The sequence below is a fragment of the Lactuca sativa genome, chromosome 4 (assembly GCF_002870075.4).
Source record: "Lactuca sativa cultivar Salinas chromosome 4, Lsat_Salinas_v11, whole genome shotgun sequence".
In the NCBI taxonomy this organism is placed as follows: Eukaryota; Viridiplantae; Streptophyta; class Magnoliopsida; order Asterales; family Asteraceae; genus Lactuca; species Lactuca sativa.
In genome coordinates, this window is record NC_056626.2 from 392825834 (window position 1) to 392845766 (window position 19933).

Here is a 19933-nt window from a genome sequence, read left to right on the forward strand (position 1 = left end):
ATTCATCATCTTGATTTATTCTCAACAATATATATATATATATATATATATATATATATATATATATATATATATATATATATATATATATATATATATATATATATGAAGGATCATTTGAGAACTCAAAGTTTCCCGAGAACTAAAGGTGGAACGTTAAATAAAAAAAAAGAAGGGTCGAGATGCAAGGTGACGCTTTTATAAATAAATAGACAAAAAAAGAAGGAATGGTATCTTAATTAATATAGTCAGGGGTATTATAGGAATAAAAGTATAATTAAATGATTTCTTAAATCTAATATTTGATAAAATAAATTTTCATCTCTCTCTCTCTCTCTCTTACCCGTTTTCCTCTCTCGCTCAAACCTACGATCCATCCTCCGACGACTCACCTCCATCGAATAGCCTCCAACCTCCTCCATCATCCGCGTCGATCGCCTCCCTCCTCCCTTTACTGACCACCTCTACCTCTGTCAACCGCCTCAATCCTTGCTCTCACGTTCTTCATAGAAAAAACTCCACTGAAGATGCTTTGATTTTGAATCGGTTTGTCCGCCATTATTGCACATCCGTTCTCCCTTGTTTCTCTATCATCATCGGACTACTCCATTACGATCGAGATCTCTCTTCTTCCTCTGTTGTTGCGCCTTCATCACCGGATATGTTTCTCCTACATATCGATCTGATTTGGTAAACGCCTTCATATCTATATCGATTTTTGATTTTTTTTTGATTCAATCATGTTGGCTTCGATCTGACCTACTGCCTTTACTTTCTGCGTATTGGAAGTCTACTAGATGAAACCAACACCTTTGTAAAAGGAGAAATAGAAGAATTAAGGAATTTGTTGATGATCGATAGAATATCAGATTGTTCTTCCTCTTAAGAACTCTATTCTGCGCAACTACTAATTAGATAACAGAAGGAGAAAAGGATAAGTGTTCTTCATTTATTCTACCATTGCTTGTTTCCTATTTTCTTTCTCTAATCTTGAATATTGTATTAGTTTCCTTCACCTTGATGGATTTTCAACCGTTCAGAGTTGGAAAATATCTTTTGTTTGTTTTTAGCACACAACATGTTTGTTGAAATGCTTCAAAGAATGTTTTCACCCTTTACCTTTGTTAATTGTGCTTCTGTATTGGTAATTTCATCCTATTGACTGTGGTTCTTGTGACCTGCCACCTGAGGATATTTCCAAATCAAATGATTGGCAAGATTTTGCTGGCCAGCTAATCACTAAAGATGATGCTACAATGCCAAATTAGGGAAATATTTGTTAACTATTAGAAGTTAACTTGGAAATCGACATTTACTTTTTCTGTTAAGTCGTGCTTTATGTCATAAGTAAAGAAGAAGTGGTTTGTAAGATAATTTTGATCTGTTCTTATCTTAATTGTAGTTACAGGCCTATTTTTGGATTTGGTGGGGGCTCTTTTAGAGTTTTTCACATTGGTAGCAACACTCATCTTATATTGACAAAAACCAATAGATTTCTTACTTGTATTCATCTTGATTTCTAGGTGTGTATCAAAATGGACGCAGAACACGAGTATGAATGGAATGCAACACAGAGTATCTTTATCAGTGAAGATCTTTTGAGTGCTGATAAGCTTCAGCTGCAATTTCTTGCAGTTGTAGACAGAAACCGTTGGCTTTATCAAGGCCAGACATTGCAATGGGCAATCTATAGGTAACTCAACTGATTATATCTTTTTTAGTAACAAAAACTTATAATTTAATGAAAAAAACTAGTTTCAGGTACAATGCATGTTGGCTTCCATTGCTTGCTTAACATTCAGAGTCTAAAATCATTGAAGGGCCTTTAGTTGTTCCTCTTGATTGTGAATGGATTTGGCGTTGTCATAGTCTTAATCTGGTATTTGATTAAGAAACAAATACTCATTTTTCCAATGATAATTTCTGTAAAAAAACTTTATGTTCTTGATATATTTTTTTTCCAGATTAGATACAAATCAGATTGTGAAGAATGTATGTGTGATGTGTCACAAATATCATTCAAAATTTTCTATTCAGGTTCCTATCAAGCTATAGTTGTGAGAGCTTTCTACAATTGCAGATTTCTTAGATTTCATGTAATTCTCACATAATATCAAAAAGTTTATATAGAAAAATGATGATGAATAAAGAGATTTACATGTGAATCACTTGTGACACATGTGAATCATTTGTGATTTACATGTGAATCATTTGTGATTTACATGTGAATCATTTGTTGATTTACATGTAATTCACATGTAAATCATGTTAATTTTTTTTTTCTAACCATATAGTTTATTTTAATTGCTTCAATATTCTGCTTCATAAATCACTTGTGATTCACATGTAATTCACATGTAAATCATATTAATTGTTTATTTTTTTCTAACCATATAGTTTATTTTAATTTGTTTCATTTTACCAATATATCACAAGTAAATCGCATATGAATTACATGTGATTCACATGTAAATCACACGTGATTCACATATGAGTTACATGTGATTCACATGTAATTCACATGTAAATCACAAGTGAATCACATATGAGTTACGTGTGATACATATGTAATTTACATATAAATCACATGTAATTCAGAAGTGATTCATATATGAATTACATGTGATTCACATGTAATTCACATATGAATCACATGTAAATCTTATATGATATATGCATGTGCATTTTTGTGAGTATTCTTGCATTAATCGTTTTTTTTTTAATTTTCCTGTCGACTTTGAAGAATTTGTGGAAAATATTGAAGAGGTGAAAAGTGATAGATTGAAGAAAATATGAAAATCTTGACATGACGAAATGATAACATTGTGAATCTTCGTAGCATTTTTTTTTTATTTTTTTATATTTTATTTTGTATCGAATAAAATACTTGTACTATTATGTTTATAGATTGATTAATAAAAATGAGATTTTTTATGATTTACTTACGAATATTATAGTATAAGAAATATGCATATATTCATTTGAAAAAAATATGAAATATATGCTCCTAAAATGTTGATTTTTTTTGTTAAAAAAATTAGAGATTTTTTTTTTAATATTCTAGTTTTTTAAATAAATTTATTGATTTTTAAAAATTTATATATTTTTTAAAAAATGTAGCTTTATTAAAAAAAATTGTAGTTTTTTTTTGAAAAAGTTGCACTTTTTTTGAAAAAAATTGCAGTATTATAGAAAAATATGCAGTTTTTTTTTTGTTTTTTGAAAAAATTACAGTTTTTTTTTAAAAAATTACTGTTTTATTAAAAAATTTGTAGTTTTTTTAAATACGCTTTTTTTTCAAAAAAATTATAGTTTTTTGTTGAAAAAATTGCATTTTAAAAAAAAATTCAAATTTTTTAAAAATTTATGCTTTCCAGAAAAGTTAAAAAAATCTGGAGTTTAAACAAAAAACGAAAATTATTTTTTTTTTTTATAAAAAAATCTAAAATTTTGTTTTATAATGTTAATTTGAGAGCTTTTTATTAATATTTCCAATAATACAAAAAATTAAGTGGGATTGGTAGATGACGATCATGCCCTTAATGATTTGATTTTGATCCAATGCTCCACCTTTAGTTCTTAGGTTCTCGGGAAACTATGAGTTCTCAACCGATCTCAACCATATATATATATATATATATATATATATATATATATATATATATATATATATATATATATATATATCATTTCATTATAATACATCATCATACATACTTATAAAGCTAGCATTTTTCTTTTCACCACATTCATTTGAAACTCCCATGACTTGTCAATTTCTTTCTAATAGTGATTATAAGTTGGTTAATCAGGTTAAATAAATATAAAACCTAAAATGTAATCATATATAAACTAAATTTCAATATTAAAAGAATATATTTTCTTCTACTTATAAAGTTATGTTTTTAACTTTTAACATATTATACTTAATTTATTAGGTCTAATATGTTATTGTATGCAAACCATTATCATTTCAAACCTAAAACTTTTGAATAATTTGTATAAAATACTTAAATTGTTAATTTAAATATAACCTTACATGATCAACTTAAATATAATTTTACTTCAATTTAAACAACGTAAATAATATTTTATAAATAGTTAAACGTGATAAATTGTAGTGTCTTTCAAATAATGATTATAAGTTGGTTAATAAAGTTAAATATGTATCAAACCTAAAATGTAATCATATATAAAATAAATTTTAATATTATAATAGTATTTTTACTTCTACTTATAAAGTTATGTCTTTAACTTTTAACATATTATACTTAATTTAATAGATTTAATATGTTGTTGTATGTAAAACATTATCAATTTAAGCTACAACTTTTGAACAGTTTGGACAAAATACTTAAATTGTTAATTTAAATATAACATTCCACGGTCAATTTCAATATAAATTTCAGTTCCACTTAAAAACTTCAAAAAAATATTTTATGAATAGTTAAAAATGATAAATTGTAGAACTAAATGAAAAAAACTAAATTGTAATATCAATTTAACTAAAATATTTCCTAAAGATATTTTTATAATTGTAATTTTTTAAAAATAGTTAGCTTAAAATAACTTACAATAACAATAGTTAAAAATAACTCTATATAAATGATTATATTGTTACCTTTAAAAAATTGTTTGATGTTTTAAATAATTACAATGATAGAAATCAAAACGTTAAACAAATAAATTTTAAAAAATCAATTAATAATAACTACAACTATAAATAACATTAAACTATATATTATATTTTATTTTATTCATGAGTAACCCACGGGTAGATATCATTCAAAAGATTGAGATTATATAGTTTTAATAGATGTATATATTATCATATAATTCAAATTAGAGTAAATTACGTGAATGGTCCCTATGGTTTAGAGTAATTTGCGTGTCTGGTCCCTGACTTATTTTTTCTTAACTCGGAAGGTCCTTACTATTTGTTTTTGTTAAACACTTGGTCACTGTCTTACCTAAAATAACTATTTGTCACTTTGATTATCTAATTTATTTAAATAAACACACTCCAACCCCACCCATTCACCTTACCTTACCTACCCCACAATTTTCTCCTATTTAATAATAGTCTTTTTAGGTAAGACAGAGACCAAACGCGTAACAAAAACAAACAGTAGGGACAAAGCGTGTAACAGAAACAAATAGTAGGGACCTTTCGAGTTAAAAAAATAAGTTAGGGACCAAGCGCGCAAATCACCCCAAACCATCGGGACCATTCGTGTAATTTACTTTTCAAAATAATCAATATATTATATCTCCTTAATATACGAATTATTATATCAAATTTAACAATAACATTATTTTTATATTTAAAAAAACATGTAAAGATTTCAGTTATATAGATGTTTCTGCGCTACGTGCGGCATTCGCCTTATATATATATATATATATATATATATATATATATATATATATATATATATATATATATATATATATAAAAGTTCAATAGAGAACCATTATTAATCAAGAAACCAAGGAACCAATCCAAAACGTCGGAATTTAAAGCGATCAACAGCAAAATGAAGGGTTGTAAACTGATATATAAAAAAACGATTTTTTTTTTCGAAGAAAAACCCACTTAATTTTCTTAGTTTTTTTCAATATTTAAGTTTATTTTTATAAAAAAAACTAATTATACCAAAAATATTAATTTTTTGTACTCTATTAATAAACATCAACACCGATTAAAAAAACCCTCGAACAGTGTAGATTCACACTGTGAACCTAAACTGTAAATATTTCAGTTTTTAACATTCACAATATGAAAAATCTCGAACAGTTCAGATTCACATTGTGAATCTGAATTACTATTATGCACACTGTGAATCTGAGAAGGTTCACAAGAAAAAAAAAACCTCGATCAGTGTAGATTCACAATATGAATCTAAATTGTAAATATTTCAAATTTTAACATTCACAATGTGAAAAAGCTCAGATCAGTTCAGATTCACACTGTAAATCTGTCTTATTATTATGCACACTGTGAATCTGAGGAGGTTCACAATGTGTATATGAACAGGTATACAACATGAATTTGAACAGGTTTACAATGTGAATCTGAACTAAAATATCGTTTTTTTGTTATTTGTTTTTTTTTAACTTGAATATGAATCTATGTTTTAAAAAGTACAAAAAATATGAATTTTGATATATTTATTAATTTTTTTCTATACGAAAATAGACCTGAACTTTTTTGGGAAAATAACTTATTAAGGTAATTAACTTTTCGGTATGTTCACATCTTGGTAACTATCTTTTTTTTGTACACATTTAGGTAACAAATTTGTTGGAAGTGTTCACATATGACCATTATGACCTGCTATAGCAGGTTAAATCTTAGTTGTGAACGCTTTCAAGAAGTTCGTTACCTAGTTGTGTATAAAAAAAATAGTTATTTAAATATGAACAAAAAGAAAAATAAAAGTAAATTACACGAATGGTCCTGTGGTTTGGGGGAATTTGTGTTTTTGGTCCTTAATTTTTTTTTTAACTCAGATGGTCCATACTGTTTATTTTTGGTTACGCGTTTGGTCCATGTCATACCTAAAAAGACTATTTTGCCCTTATTAATTTATTTTTTAATTAATTTTCTTATTTATGTATTTATTTTTTTATATATTTTAAAAAAACTAAAAGACCCCACATATCTGTATCTCCTCACCATAAACCTCAATCCACATTTAAGAAATTTAATTCGGATGGTACCTATTGTTTATTTTTGTTACGCGTTTGGTCCTTGTCTTACCTAAAAATACTATTGTGCCCTTATTAATTTATTTTTTAATTAATTTTCTTATTTATGTATTTTTTTTATATATTTAAAAAAAATTAATAGACCCCACATATATGTATCCCCTCACCGTAAACCTGAAACTACATTTGAGAAATTTAATTTGGGTCTTACCGGTCACCATCCCATCTCTCATTCTCCCTAACTTCTATTTCTTTTCCATCTTAGTAACATCGACGTCTTCACCATCCTTCTTTTTTTGGTACTTCAACTTTGGCGAACCAACACTATAACCTATTGTCTCTTCATCTTTAGTGGGTGGATGACTTCACGTAGTACCATAACAATTGAATATTGTAAAGAAAGTAACACAACCATCATATATATAATAAAAACGTACATTGTTGCGTTATACATGTTTCCAAAAGAATATTACAATATGATGACGTAAAATGTTTAATAATGAACGCCCTTAACGTTCCTCCTTCAAAAGCTGGTAGTTACCTGTATTACTGATTCCCTGAGAAATACAAGTGGTTTCGAAAAAGCGTCAACAATAAAGTTGGTGAGTTCATAAGTGTTTTGTACTAAAAAGTATGTCTTTTTGGAAGAAAATCGATGAACGTGGTTTTCAGAAAATCCAATATTTTCCACAAATAGTTTGAAAAGTTCCTAAGGTTGACGGGAGTTAGTATCTTTCGTATTTAAATGATAAAGATAAGTTTTGTACTCGAAATAATGTAAATACCGAATGCATGTATGAATCTCGTAAATCAAGCTTGTTTTTATACTTTCGTGTGAGTCTTATAACCATACTATTGACACATACTGCCTGTAACAACATTCTTCAGGTGTTGTAGTGTTATGACATTTGTCACCCCAGACCTGCCGGTCTAACTGTAGCTAACAGTTTAGGTGCGGGGTTGTCAATCCCGTATAGATCTATACACAAGTATCACGCTCTCCCTCCAAGAGATTATGGCTTATAATACAGGACTTGAAATGCATACATAAGAGTACGTTGAAGTTTGAATATATCTCACATTACTTAGTATAAATAGATTTACGATAAGAAAAGTATTTATTTCCCTTTAGATAAAAGTATTTCGTTTTTCAAAATGTATACGTAAGAATGTATGAATAACTCGCAAACTATACCCATTATAGTTTTTCAAAAATATGTTCCATTTGGTGAAAATAACTTGGTGATATACTAAACTTTATACGTAAAGATAGTTATTGCATTTAAGTGTATATAAAACGATACGTTTTCTTGCATTATACTTGTATTCCCCCCCTAAAACATGAAAAGATTTGAAAAGGAGGGGTATGAACTCACTTTTTCGGTTTGAAGAGAGTGGGACTAGAGTCGAGCGGAACTTCAACCGCGGAAAGCTGCGTCTTCGAGCTTCTCGGGGATCTCGGTAGCGTAGAACCTTCGTCGGGGGCTCGGGTGCGGAAATCGAGGGTGTCGGGACGGCCTCTGGTGCTTGAAAGTGTGTGAGAGTAAGTGTGAGTTTGAGAATGTGTGCTAAAATCCGGAGCTTATGCCTTCTATTTATAGGGCTGAAATTGCGAGTACGCTGGGCGTACTACCGGAGTACGCTGGGCGTACTACCGGAGTACGCTGGGCGTACTTTGGTTACGCTAGGCGTAACTTTGCGTCATGGCTTACGAATCGAGTCTAGCTAGGCGTAGAGTTGCAGCCGATGGGACTCGACCCTGCACCTGAGTACCCTGGGCGTACTCCTGAATTACGCTGGGCGTAATCCTGGCTTCTATCTTCTAAATTCCATAACTTTCGCGTACGGGCTCCGTTTTTCGCGTTCTTTATATCCACGCGTAGGTGAGATTATGCTCTACAACTTTCGTTTAGACTCTGTCGGCTAGTTTTGACTTTATTTTTAATGCTATGTTTTTAATAGGCCGGGACTGCTAAAGAACATTAAAAATTCATAGTTTCTTTATCCGACGTCAGTTTTCGTTTGTCTTTTTATCATCTTACTTCTACTGTGGAGACCTTCAACTTTCGTTTAGGTTGCGTTAGCTAAATATCACTCGGTCTTCAATTCAAGTTTTTAGCCCTCTACTACTGTTACGAAACTTAGAAAATTCGTAACTTCTTCATACGAGGTCCAATTTGGGCGATCTTTTTATGTACGTTTACTAGGGGTGTTTGTTTGGATGGATCGGTTTAATCCGATCCGATCAAGTGAATCCAAATTAATTTCGATTTTCAAAACATAGATCCAAATAATCCAAACTAAATTCAAATCCGATCCGATCCAACCAAATTATAATTCGGTTGGATCGGGTTTTCAAGAATCAAGACATTTCAACAAATATATAACTTTAGTATTAACTTACTCTATAATATAAACTAAAAAATATTGTTTAATTAGTTGTGAGTTACAACTTATAAATAACTATCAAGAAAAATATACTATAGTTTACTACTTTATAGACAATTTTTTTTTATAAGAAGTACATATTAAAGTATTATAATAGATTAAAATTTTTCATAAACTAAAAGAATAATTTAGTAAATTTATAAATTATTAAAGATATATATTAAAAAGAACCAAATTATAAATTGCAATTCGGTTTTTTTGGTCTATTTGGTTTTTATTTTAGAAACCAAAACCAATCCGAAATCCAAAATAATAATTCGGTTTTCTAAAACCAATCCAAAAATCCGAATATCCGAACCAAATTGTCCGATCCAAATTGTCCAATTGGACAATTCGGATTTATCCAAATAATGAACAGTCCTAACGTTTACAGTTTAATGAACTCTACAACTTTTGTTTAGATACTTAAGGCTAAAATGCATTTTATTGTAATTTCACTTTTTACGTTAAATAGTGTTTTACCGGGTGTGTCGTAAATATTTGAGTGGTTATAGTTTCTTTAATATAACTCGGTTTCGAATGTTCTTTATGTTTTTGGAAACCTTGGCACGATATCTAGCATTTGATGCATCCCAATTCAGATATTTGAACACTTTATTTTTGAGGTTAATTTCGTTGATTCCAAATAGTTTTTGTTGTATTTGCATTTTGAGTGTTACATTGCTTTTGGAAAAATATAGGGTTGTCACAAAAATTAAACAGTAGAGATCATCCGAGTTAAAAAATAAATTAATTAAAAAATAAATAGTATGGATCATCAAAGAGATACAAATATGTGGGGTCTATTAATTTTTTTAAATATGTAAAAAATAAACACATAATAAGAAAATTAATTAAAAAATTAATTAATAAGGGCACAATAGTCTTTTAGGTAATACATGAACCAAACGCGCAACAAAAATAAACAATAAGGACCATCCAAGTTAAAAAAATATGTTGGGGACCAAAAACACAAATTTCCCCAACCCAAAGGGACCATTCGTGTAATTTACTTTTACTTTTCGTTTTGTTCATATTTGGGTAACTATTTTTTTGTACACATCTAGGTAGTGAATTTGTTGAAACCGTTCACATCTAAGATTTAACCTGATATACCAGGTCATAGTCGTCATATGTGAACACTTTCAACAAATTTGTTACCTAGATGTGTACAAAAAACAGATAGTTACCCAGATGTGAACATACCGAAAAGTTAATTACCTTAATAAGTCATTTTCCTAACTTTTTTTATCAAAGAAAATGAAGTGAGTTTTTTTTGAAAAAAAAAGTTCTTTATTTATATATCATCATGGATCTCTATGGAAACAAGACGAAAAATCGTGAACAAAGGTATATTCAGTTTTTTTTTTCTTCGATAAAACACATGGCCTAAAAAAATTTAAACGATAAAAAAGTGATGGGGTTTTTTGTAAAGGGTGAATTTTTTGGTATAATTCGGTGTGTGTGCGTCCAATTTAAAAGTGTACATCTATTTCCTTGGCCGTTGATCGTTATGATTTTCGACGCTCACAATTGGTTCCTTGGTTAATTATGGTTCTCTGTTGAACCTCACACTATATATATATATATATATATATATATATATATATATATATATATATATATATATATATATATGTATATATAGGGTTGAGATCAATTGAGAACTCATAGTTTCCTGAGAACCCGAGAACTAAAAGTGGAGCGTTGGATCAAAAGTAATTCATTAAGGAAATGATCATCATCTTACCAGTCTCATTTAATGTTTAATTTTTTGTGTTATTTAACATATTAATATAAATGTCTAAAAATTTACATCATAAATCAAATTTTCATATTTTTTTATAAAATAGTATTTTTCGTTTTTTTTATATGCAGATTTTTTAAATTTTTTTATAGAAAACATGAATTTTTGAAAAAAAAAAATTGAAAAAAAATACTTTTTTGTAAAAAACTGCAATTTTTTCAAAAAACTGCATTTTTTTTCAAAAAAAAACATATTGTAAGTTATAACATCATTAGAATTGTAGTTTAAGTTTAAAAGAAATCTGGTAGGAAGTAGTAGGGCTGTGCATGGGTCGGTTTTGGACCCAAACCCAACCCAACCATAAATGGTCGGTTTTTGGTTTTTAGAACCCAATAGGATCGGTTTCTGGTCGGTTCGGTTTCTCAGGTTCTGTGGTCGGTTTGGGTGGTTTTTCGGTTTCTTGGGTTCAACCCATACACTCACAGGTTCTGGGTTTAAACCCATGGGTTTTGGGTTTTAACCCATTTTCCATAAATGAAGCAACAAGTTAGATACTTCAAAAAATAACAAATTGAAGTTAATTACTTCAAAAAACATGAGTCTTACAACAAATAGTCCATTACAAGTTACAACTAAAGCCTGAAATAGTCTATTACAACTAAAACACAATCAAGTATGGGTGGTTTCTCGGGTTGGATGGACCGGTTTGTCGGTTTTAAGTATGAGTCGGTTTCTCGGGTTGGATGGGTCGGTTTCTAGTTAAAAACCGAAACCGAACCCGATTCTTTGGTTTCGAAAAATATCAAACCCAAACCGTCGGTTTTGCTTCGGTTTCGGTTTTGTCGGTTTTAGTCGGTTTCTCGGTTTTTTGGTTTGGGTTTGCTCACCCCTAGGAAGTAGCTAAATGATCATTCCAAAGTCTGATAGGAAGTAGCCAAATGAAACCTATGAAAAAGAAATACATAATTGAAATGCATTGCTCAAAGATTAAGAAACAAAAACGGACATTTGACATTTAAGTTGGCAAACACATCATATTAAGACTTAACATATTGAAATTATTAAGACTACTTACCCCTAAACTAAATATGGAGAGTGGTGAGCTCCTGAAAGTAGCAAGAGCCACAATATGCTGATCAGAATAAAGATCTGACCAGAACACAAAGTCCAAAGACATTGTTGTAATGAAGATGACATGAAGAGATTAGAAAATTAATCTAAGCACACATAAGAACAACTGAATTTACGTTGTTGAAGAAAGGTAAATATCATGAGCAAATCTGCAAATGCAAGAAGAAATATAGGAAATTAGCAAATCTTTTTTCGTTATAGTTTTATCAAAGAACGAGATATTAGTTATAACATCATTAGAATTGTAGTTTAAGTTTAAAAGAAATCTGGTAGGAAGTAGCTAAATGATCATTCCAAGGTCTGATAGGAAGTAGCCAAATGAAACCTATGAAAAAGAAAAACATAATTGAAATACATTGCTCAAAGATTAAGAAACAAAAACGGACATTGGACATTTAAATTGGCAAACACATCATATTAAGACTTAAGAGATTGAAATTATTAAGACTACTTACCCCTAAAGAAAATATGGAGAGTGGTGAGCTCCTGAAAGTAGCAGGAGCCACAATATGTTGATCAGAATAAAGATCTGACCAGAAAACAAAGTACAAAGACATTGTTGTAATGAAGATGACATGAAGAGATTAGAAAATTAATCTAAGCACACATAAGAACAACTGAATTTACGTTGTTGAAGAAAGGTAAATATCAAGAGCAAATCTGCAAATGCAAGAAGAAATATAGGAAATTAGCAAATCTTTTTTTGTAATAGTTTTATCAAAGAATGAGATATTAGTTTCTTAGATATATAGTTGAATTTATTAAAGCTCATCTAACCGTATCTGCAAAGCAGTTGCTGTTTTATAAGCAATTTTAGGGCTAACAGAACTACTCCTCTTCATAAATTCCAGAAAGTGGTTACAGCTATCCATCAAAACCTATAAATCAGCCATAAACATAGTCAAATAAGAGACAGGAACTAAGAGGAAGAAGTAAAGACAGAAAAATAGACCACAGGGTATGTGACTGGTTGACTCGATAGAGGAAAGAAAAATCCATAAATGAATCGATTTTAGATTACCTTCAATGATTTAAGCCCTAACTTCTTGATATCATGACTAGAAAATCGATACCAAAGCTCTATCGACAATCAATTTTGAAAAATTGATTTTGTAGAAATCGATTCCCAGCTAGGCGTATATTTGCGATCCATGAGCTTAATCGATTTTTTTCGATTAATGATGAATTATTGATGGTTGACATAAATGAGAGAGAGGATGGACGATCTCCAATGAAGAGAATGGTAGGTCGATGTATGAGTGGTCTTCTACAGACGTATGGATGAAGGAGAAGAGACAACACCTTTAATGAATTCGAGATGATCGACAACAATGAATACAAGACCGTGTTGGTTATTGATACAGGTAGGGGTGGGCATTGGAGGCGGAGGCGGAGGCGTAGGGAGGTGCCGATGGAATTAAGGAGGAGATCGATGGAGTTAGTGAAGAATCAGAAAAAGGGAATGAGCGATAGAAATAAATAGGGATCGATCTGGATAGGTTTATTTGGGGGATTATTTCTAAATCCCTAAAATGTCCTTATGTTATTTTTTTTGAGATACCCTCCCGTGTTTTATGTCCACTTATTTACAAAAGTGCCATAATAGATCTTAGCCTTTAATTTTTTTAATCCAAATGTCAACTTTTAGTTCTCAGGTTCTCGAGAAACTATGAGTTCTCAAATGTTCCTTCTTATATATATATATATATATATATATATATATATATATATATATATATATATATATATATATATATATATATATATATATATATATATATATATATAGAGGTAGGTTCAATTGAAAAAAAAAGGTTGAGAATGGGGGAATCATTCTCAGCCAATCATTTATCTAACATGTTCAAATTAAAAAAAATTCGCGTGTCCATTTTCATTAAGGGTATCTTTGTAAATTAGCAACTTTTTTACATAGAACTTACCTGTTCGTTGTTATCAGTTTCCAATTTGATGATATATTTATCTCGTTTGAATCGGATATGAGGAATTCATTATCAAGATTATTTTCTTTATATAACTTGTTAGCAAATATACGTATTCATTCCATTAATCGTAAATTTCGCATTTGTGTTTCAGTTTTCTACTTCGTATTCAGTTTCCGCCGATTTGATCAGGTATGTATATCATTTGAATCGGATAGATCGGAGTTCATTATCAAGATTATTTCTTTTTATAATTTGTTTGGAATTACGCTTATTATCTTCGTTTTGATGTTGTTTAATCGGAGTTCATTATCAAGATTATCAAGTTTTGAATATGTATTGGAGTTATTTCATCGGATTTTTGTTAAGTAGTTTGAGATATTTATTTCGAATCGGAGCTGATTTAATTTTTAATCGGATACATCATTGTAGTTTTTACGCTCTGTACCGAGAGAGATTGCTTAATTACATCATCTGATCATATATGATTGAGTTTCTTTCAGATATTTTGTACGTTGAGGTGAGATATATTCGTAATTAACCAGGTTTTCATCTTTACGACTTTTTTTGTGAGATATATTCGTTATATTCGATATTAAGATTGTTTTTGTTTATTTATATAGATCATTTGGTGTATTATGTCGAATTCTAGTGTTATTGATGGTGATTTGTATTCTTCTATGAGTGAGAGTGAAGAAGAAGATGTTGAGAACTCATTTTTTGAAGGTATCGGTTATTGAATTATTTTGTTGTTTTTAATTTTGTTGATTATCATTTATTTACATATGAATATGTTAATATGAATAAATTGTTGTCTTATTCATATATGAATAATCGTGTGATAATTGTAATTTTGAATTTTTTATTTTTTTTGTTTTATTCATATATGAATAAGTTATGTTTTATTTTATATATTTTGAATCCTCATGAATCTTATGTATTCATATATGAATGTTTTTATTCATATATGAATATTTTTTGTTTTATTTATATGAGTTTGATGTATTCATATATGTTATTGTTTTATTCATGCATTATTATTTTAGGTGGTGAATCTTCAAGTTCACTACATGATGCACAATATTGTGATGATATAACTGGAGAAGATGTCTATAAGCCAGATGTACCTGTTAAACTTATTCCATTTAAGGGTTTAATCTTCAAATCATTAAAGTTGGCTATCAAAATGCATTCTGAGTATGTTGAAATTGGTGGTTTTGATGTTAGACTGAGTACACAGTCAAGGTTTGATAACAAGATTATAAAGAAGAAACATGTTATATCTAATCGTGGTGGTAAACAGAAAAAGAAATCTTATGACACATTAGGTACAAGTGGTGTTATGAGGAAACGAAATTCAAATTCAAGAGCTATTGGTTGTCAAGCAAATATTATATTTGAATCTGTGTATGGAACTCCAGATTATAAAGTTTTTCAATTTGATGAACTTCACAACCATCCACTTAAGAAGAGAAGCGATTTAAAAAAATTGAGACAAATGTCATATTTAGAAAAGGAGTTTATTGTGCGTGCTTCCACATCAAAAATAGGTCCAACTATGGCTCATAAGTTGAGGGCAAGTTTGAGAGGTGGGTATGAGTTTGTAAAGCCAAAAGTAGTTGACTATAAAAATTTAAGGAGAGATATCAACAAGGTTATTGGTTATAAAGATGTCCAGATGATAGTAAACACAATGAATGACCTTCGAGCTCATTATCCAAATTACTCATTTGAGTTTAATTGTCAAGATGATGTTTTGGACTGTATGTTTTGGGCTGATGAAATGGAGAAGACATATTATGCTGAATTTGGTGATGTTATCTCGTTTGATGCGACTTTTCGAACAAACAAGTAAGTTATTTTATCTATTTTTGTTTATATCTTATTCATATATGAATATTTTTATATTCAATTATTAATACATCAAAATTTGACTTTAATGAACATTTTTTTTGTGTGTTAGGTATCGAATGGTTTTTGTTTCGTTTACTGCTATTGACCATCATAAAAACTCGGTTACTGTTGGATCTGGGTTGCTAAGCAATGAAAGCATTGAGTCTCACTCTTGGTTTCTTAAAGCAGTTCTTAAAACTCATGGGAAAGAACCAACACTTGTTTTAACCGATCAAGATGCTACAATAAAACAAGCTGTTGAGAATGTGTTTCGTAATTCAAAGCACCGATTATGTATGTGGCATATAATGAAAAAGTTGAAAAAAGGTATTATTTTAATGTATTTCAAATATATTACTTATTAGTATATTCATTTATGAATATTGATTGTTATTTTACTTATTATTATTTATTCATTTATGAATATTTTTGTTTAAATACAGATATCATATGATTTATTTACTAACATAGACTTTAGAAAAAGGTTTTCAAAGCTTGTTTGGGACATTGATATGAAACCTGATGTTTTTGAGGTGAAGTGGGGTTTGCTTATGAAGGAATTCAATCTTGAAGACACAAGATGGTTTAAAGACATGTTTACAATACGTGATTCATGGATACCTGGATATTTTAGTGATATTCCAATGTGTGGTTTGATGAAGACTACATCGAGGTCAGAGAGTATGAATTCATTCTTTAATACATACTCAGAAAGTGGGAACTTACTTTTGAGTTTCATGATGAATTACGACACTGCCATTCAAAAGCAAAGGAATACTCAATGAGATCTTGATAAGGCATCAAAGAAAGCATCATATAAAATGCAAACACCTCGAGAAATAGAACTGCAAGCATCAAAGGTTTATACAAGTACATTATTTTTTGAGGTGCAAAAAGAAATATATAAAGCATGTTTTTTCTGTACATACTCATATGTTGGTATTGAAGATGGTTGGGAAGTTTACATTGTGCAGCACAACAATAGTACAAGTGAATTTAAAAATGAATTTAAGGTAATTTTACTAGTTTTTTATGAAAAATGTAATAATATTCATATATGAATATGAGAATATTCATATATGAATACGAGAATATTCTTATATTCATATATGAATATTATATGAATATATGAATATATGAGTGTTGATATGAGTATTCTTATATGAATGTAAATGTGTAAATTTTGTTTTTGTATCAGGTTGAAATAAAAGCTGAAGAAAAAGAAATAAATTGCAGTTGTGAACATTTTAAGCGTATGGGTGTTTTATGCAGACATGCTTTTACAATAATGATGAGATGTGGTGTTAAAGAAATTCCTGAAAGGTACATTTTGAAGAGATGGAGAAAGGATGTGATATCAAGAAATTATTGTTTTAGTTCTGTTCAATCCGATTCAGGTGATTGTGAGAATGTAAAGCTAGTCAATGATTCATATTATAGTTTTGAATCATGTTTGGATATTGTAAGAGATGACAAAAAGAGATTGACTTTGTTTGCTGAGAAGCAACAAATGTTGTTGAAGGAATTTGAGAGTGATTATATTTCTCCTGGATTGAAAAGCAAGACAGATGGTGAAGTTGTATTCAAGCTTTTGGGTGTTACTATTCCTATTCCAGAAGAGATTAATATTCATGGTCCTGAAGTTCAAAGCAATAAAGGTTCTAGAATTAAGAAAAGAATTCCAAGTGCAGGTGAAGTAGCATATGAAAATTCTAAAAAAGAACATAGAATGTGTTCAGGATGTAGAAAACGAGTTCCACACAATTTACGTACTTATCCAGAAAGAGTTGGAGCTGATAAATCAGCAAAAGACAGTTAGGGATTTTTTTAGTTTTTTTTAATGTTCTTTGGTTTTATTCATTATGAATATATGCAGATAAAAACAATAAACAATAACATTCATGTATGAATAATACACATTTATAATGATATGGTAAATTGATATGTTGATATTTGTTTTTAAATTACTATAAAATAATTTATATTGATGTTGTAAATTATTCATAAATGAATACAAATATGTAAAATTTGTTATACTAATAAATAAGTATATTCATATCTGAACTTTTTTATGTTAATATCTAAACTTTGTTATACTAACATATTAATTTGAACTTATTCATAAATGAATATATCATATTCGTATTCATTTATGAATAAATAAAAATAAAGTTTGAAAATATTTGAATATAAAAAAATGACATAAATAAGCAAACTTGTTTATACTAATAAGTTAGTTATATTCATATGTGAAATTTGTTATATTCATATATGAACTTTGTTATGCTGACATATTACTCCTAATTTAATCATAAATGAATATATCATATTCGTATTCATTTATGAATAAACATTAATAAACTTTGAAAATCTGTAAATATAAAAAACTGACAGAAATAAGCGAAGTTGTTCTATTACTTAATCATTCAACACAAGATAATAAAAGTTGTTCATAAGCATTTCACAAAATATTCAAAAGGATGTTCAATAACATTTAACAAACCATTTAAAAGTTGTTTCGCAGAATCATCTTAAAGTACTTCAAATCCATTCATCTTTAACACAAACTATTCTATAGCATCACACTTCAACATTCCTTCATCTTCACAAGCAATCATCAATATTCTTTTAAGATTTTTTGAATTGTTTGCATAGCCTTGTATGCATGATCAGTACGCACTTTGAATTCAACTTTTTGATATTTTTCAGCAAGATCCAACACCTTAGCCTTCAACATGTTAATTTCAGAAGTTAGCATTATGTGTGCATATCTTTACCTGAGCTTCTCTAAAGTAGTTTGCTGAACTGCACTTTCTTTATGAAGACCTGGTTTCCACTTTGAGAGTGGTTTTCCCGTATAGGTCTCCATATGTCTCATTGTAAAGACCCCACAATCAACTTTGTTTTTAACTGTTCTCCATGACATTTTAAGTCGTTGGGGTTTGATACTTTCTTTTGAGATTGCATTTGCTCTTGGATGGTTTATTTCTTTAAAGTATCTCACAAAGAAATTTTTCTGATCATTAAATAAAATAAAAGTTAGATATGTAATAAATTGGTTCTTTTATGTTGTTGTGAATTGGGTACATACCAAAGGTTTCAATATTACTCCGTATTTTCCTTCATAATCCCCTCAACTGCACTATTGTCTAGAATTTCAATTGACGGTTTCTTTAAGTTGAAAACAATCAAAAAAATGTGAGCACTTCTAACAACTGGAAATAATACTTGTTTTTATGTATATAATGGTAAGTATTTTGTTGATAAAATATATATAAAAGAACAACTTTAATTAACATACCATGTCAATATCTTTTATATTCAAGATTTTTTTGTACCCATTGGTACTCTCATGAAAGTTCTCCTTGAATTTTTCATACTTTCTTTCATCAGACAATGTTGAAGTTAGATAAGCAGTCTGTAACCAATATAATCATATGTGAATTTTAGTTGAATATATATAACTATGTTAAAGAATACATCATATTTGTATAATCATATGTGAATTTCAGTTGTAAAAAAATATAATATTCATAAATGAATACATCATATTGGTGTATTCATTTATGAATAAGGAAAGAATTAAGTTTAGAACATAAACTTACAGAAAGTCCAACTTTTAAGAAGAGTTTGTATGGTGAATTTCCAAAATCCCTTTCCAGTTCTTGGTGGTTAAGTAAATCAGACCAAGTGTATAAAACTTCTCCAAAAATCTATGTGTTTGCATATAGACTTTCCATAATTTCTCTTTCTGTTATGTGACCATATTTTGTCTGGACAACCACATCTCTGCAAATATATAATCAAAATGTCATATATTATTATCTATATAATAATCATATATGAATGTATATAAAATAAAGTTACTTATGATGTATTGCCTTGTAAGTTGAACAACCATTCACAGGCAATACTCTCCTGATGTGTCAGTTTGGGTTTTGTGTCTGTTGTTCTGCATTTGAAAGGTGATTTGAAAGCATCCGCAAGCTTCTTCTCTCTTGGTTGATCCAGATCATGCTTTGATGGTCCTACTTCAATAGGAATTGATACAGAGATTGGATTTGGATTAAGAACATTTTTCTTT

General features: G+C 29.2%; 1 protein-coding gene across 1 annotated transcript; it reads left to right on the top strand.

Annotated features, from left to right (window-relative positions):
- The first annotated feature begins 1535 nt into the window (after positions 1-1535).
- Positions 1536-17668, top strand: LOC111918982 (protein FAR-RED IMPAIRED RESPONSE 1-like). Its single transcript, XM_052771279.1, has 10 exons — positions 1536-1693; positions 1965-1992; positions 14060-14148; positions 14460-14466; positions 14580-14682; positions 15003-15807; positions 15920-16115; positions 16293-16530; positions 16798-16862; positions 17048-17668. The coding sequence occupies exons 1-10, from the start codon at positions 1536-1538 to the stop codon at positions 17666-17668; spliced, it is 2310 nt and encodes a 769-aa protein (XP_052627239.1).
- Positions 17669-19933: the final 2265 nt, after the last annotated feature.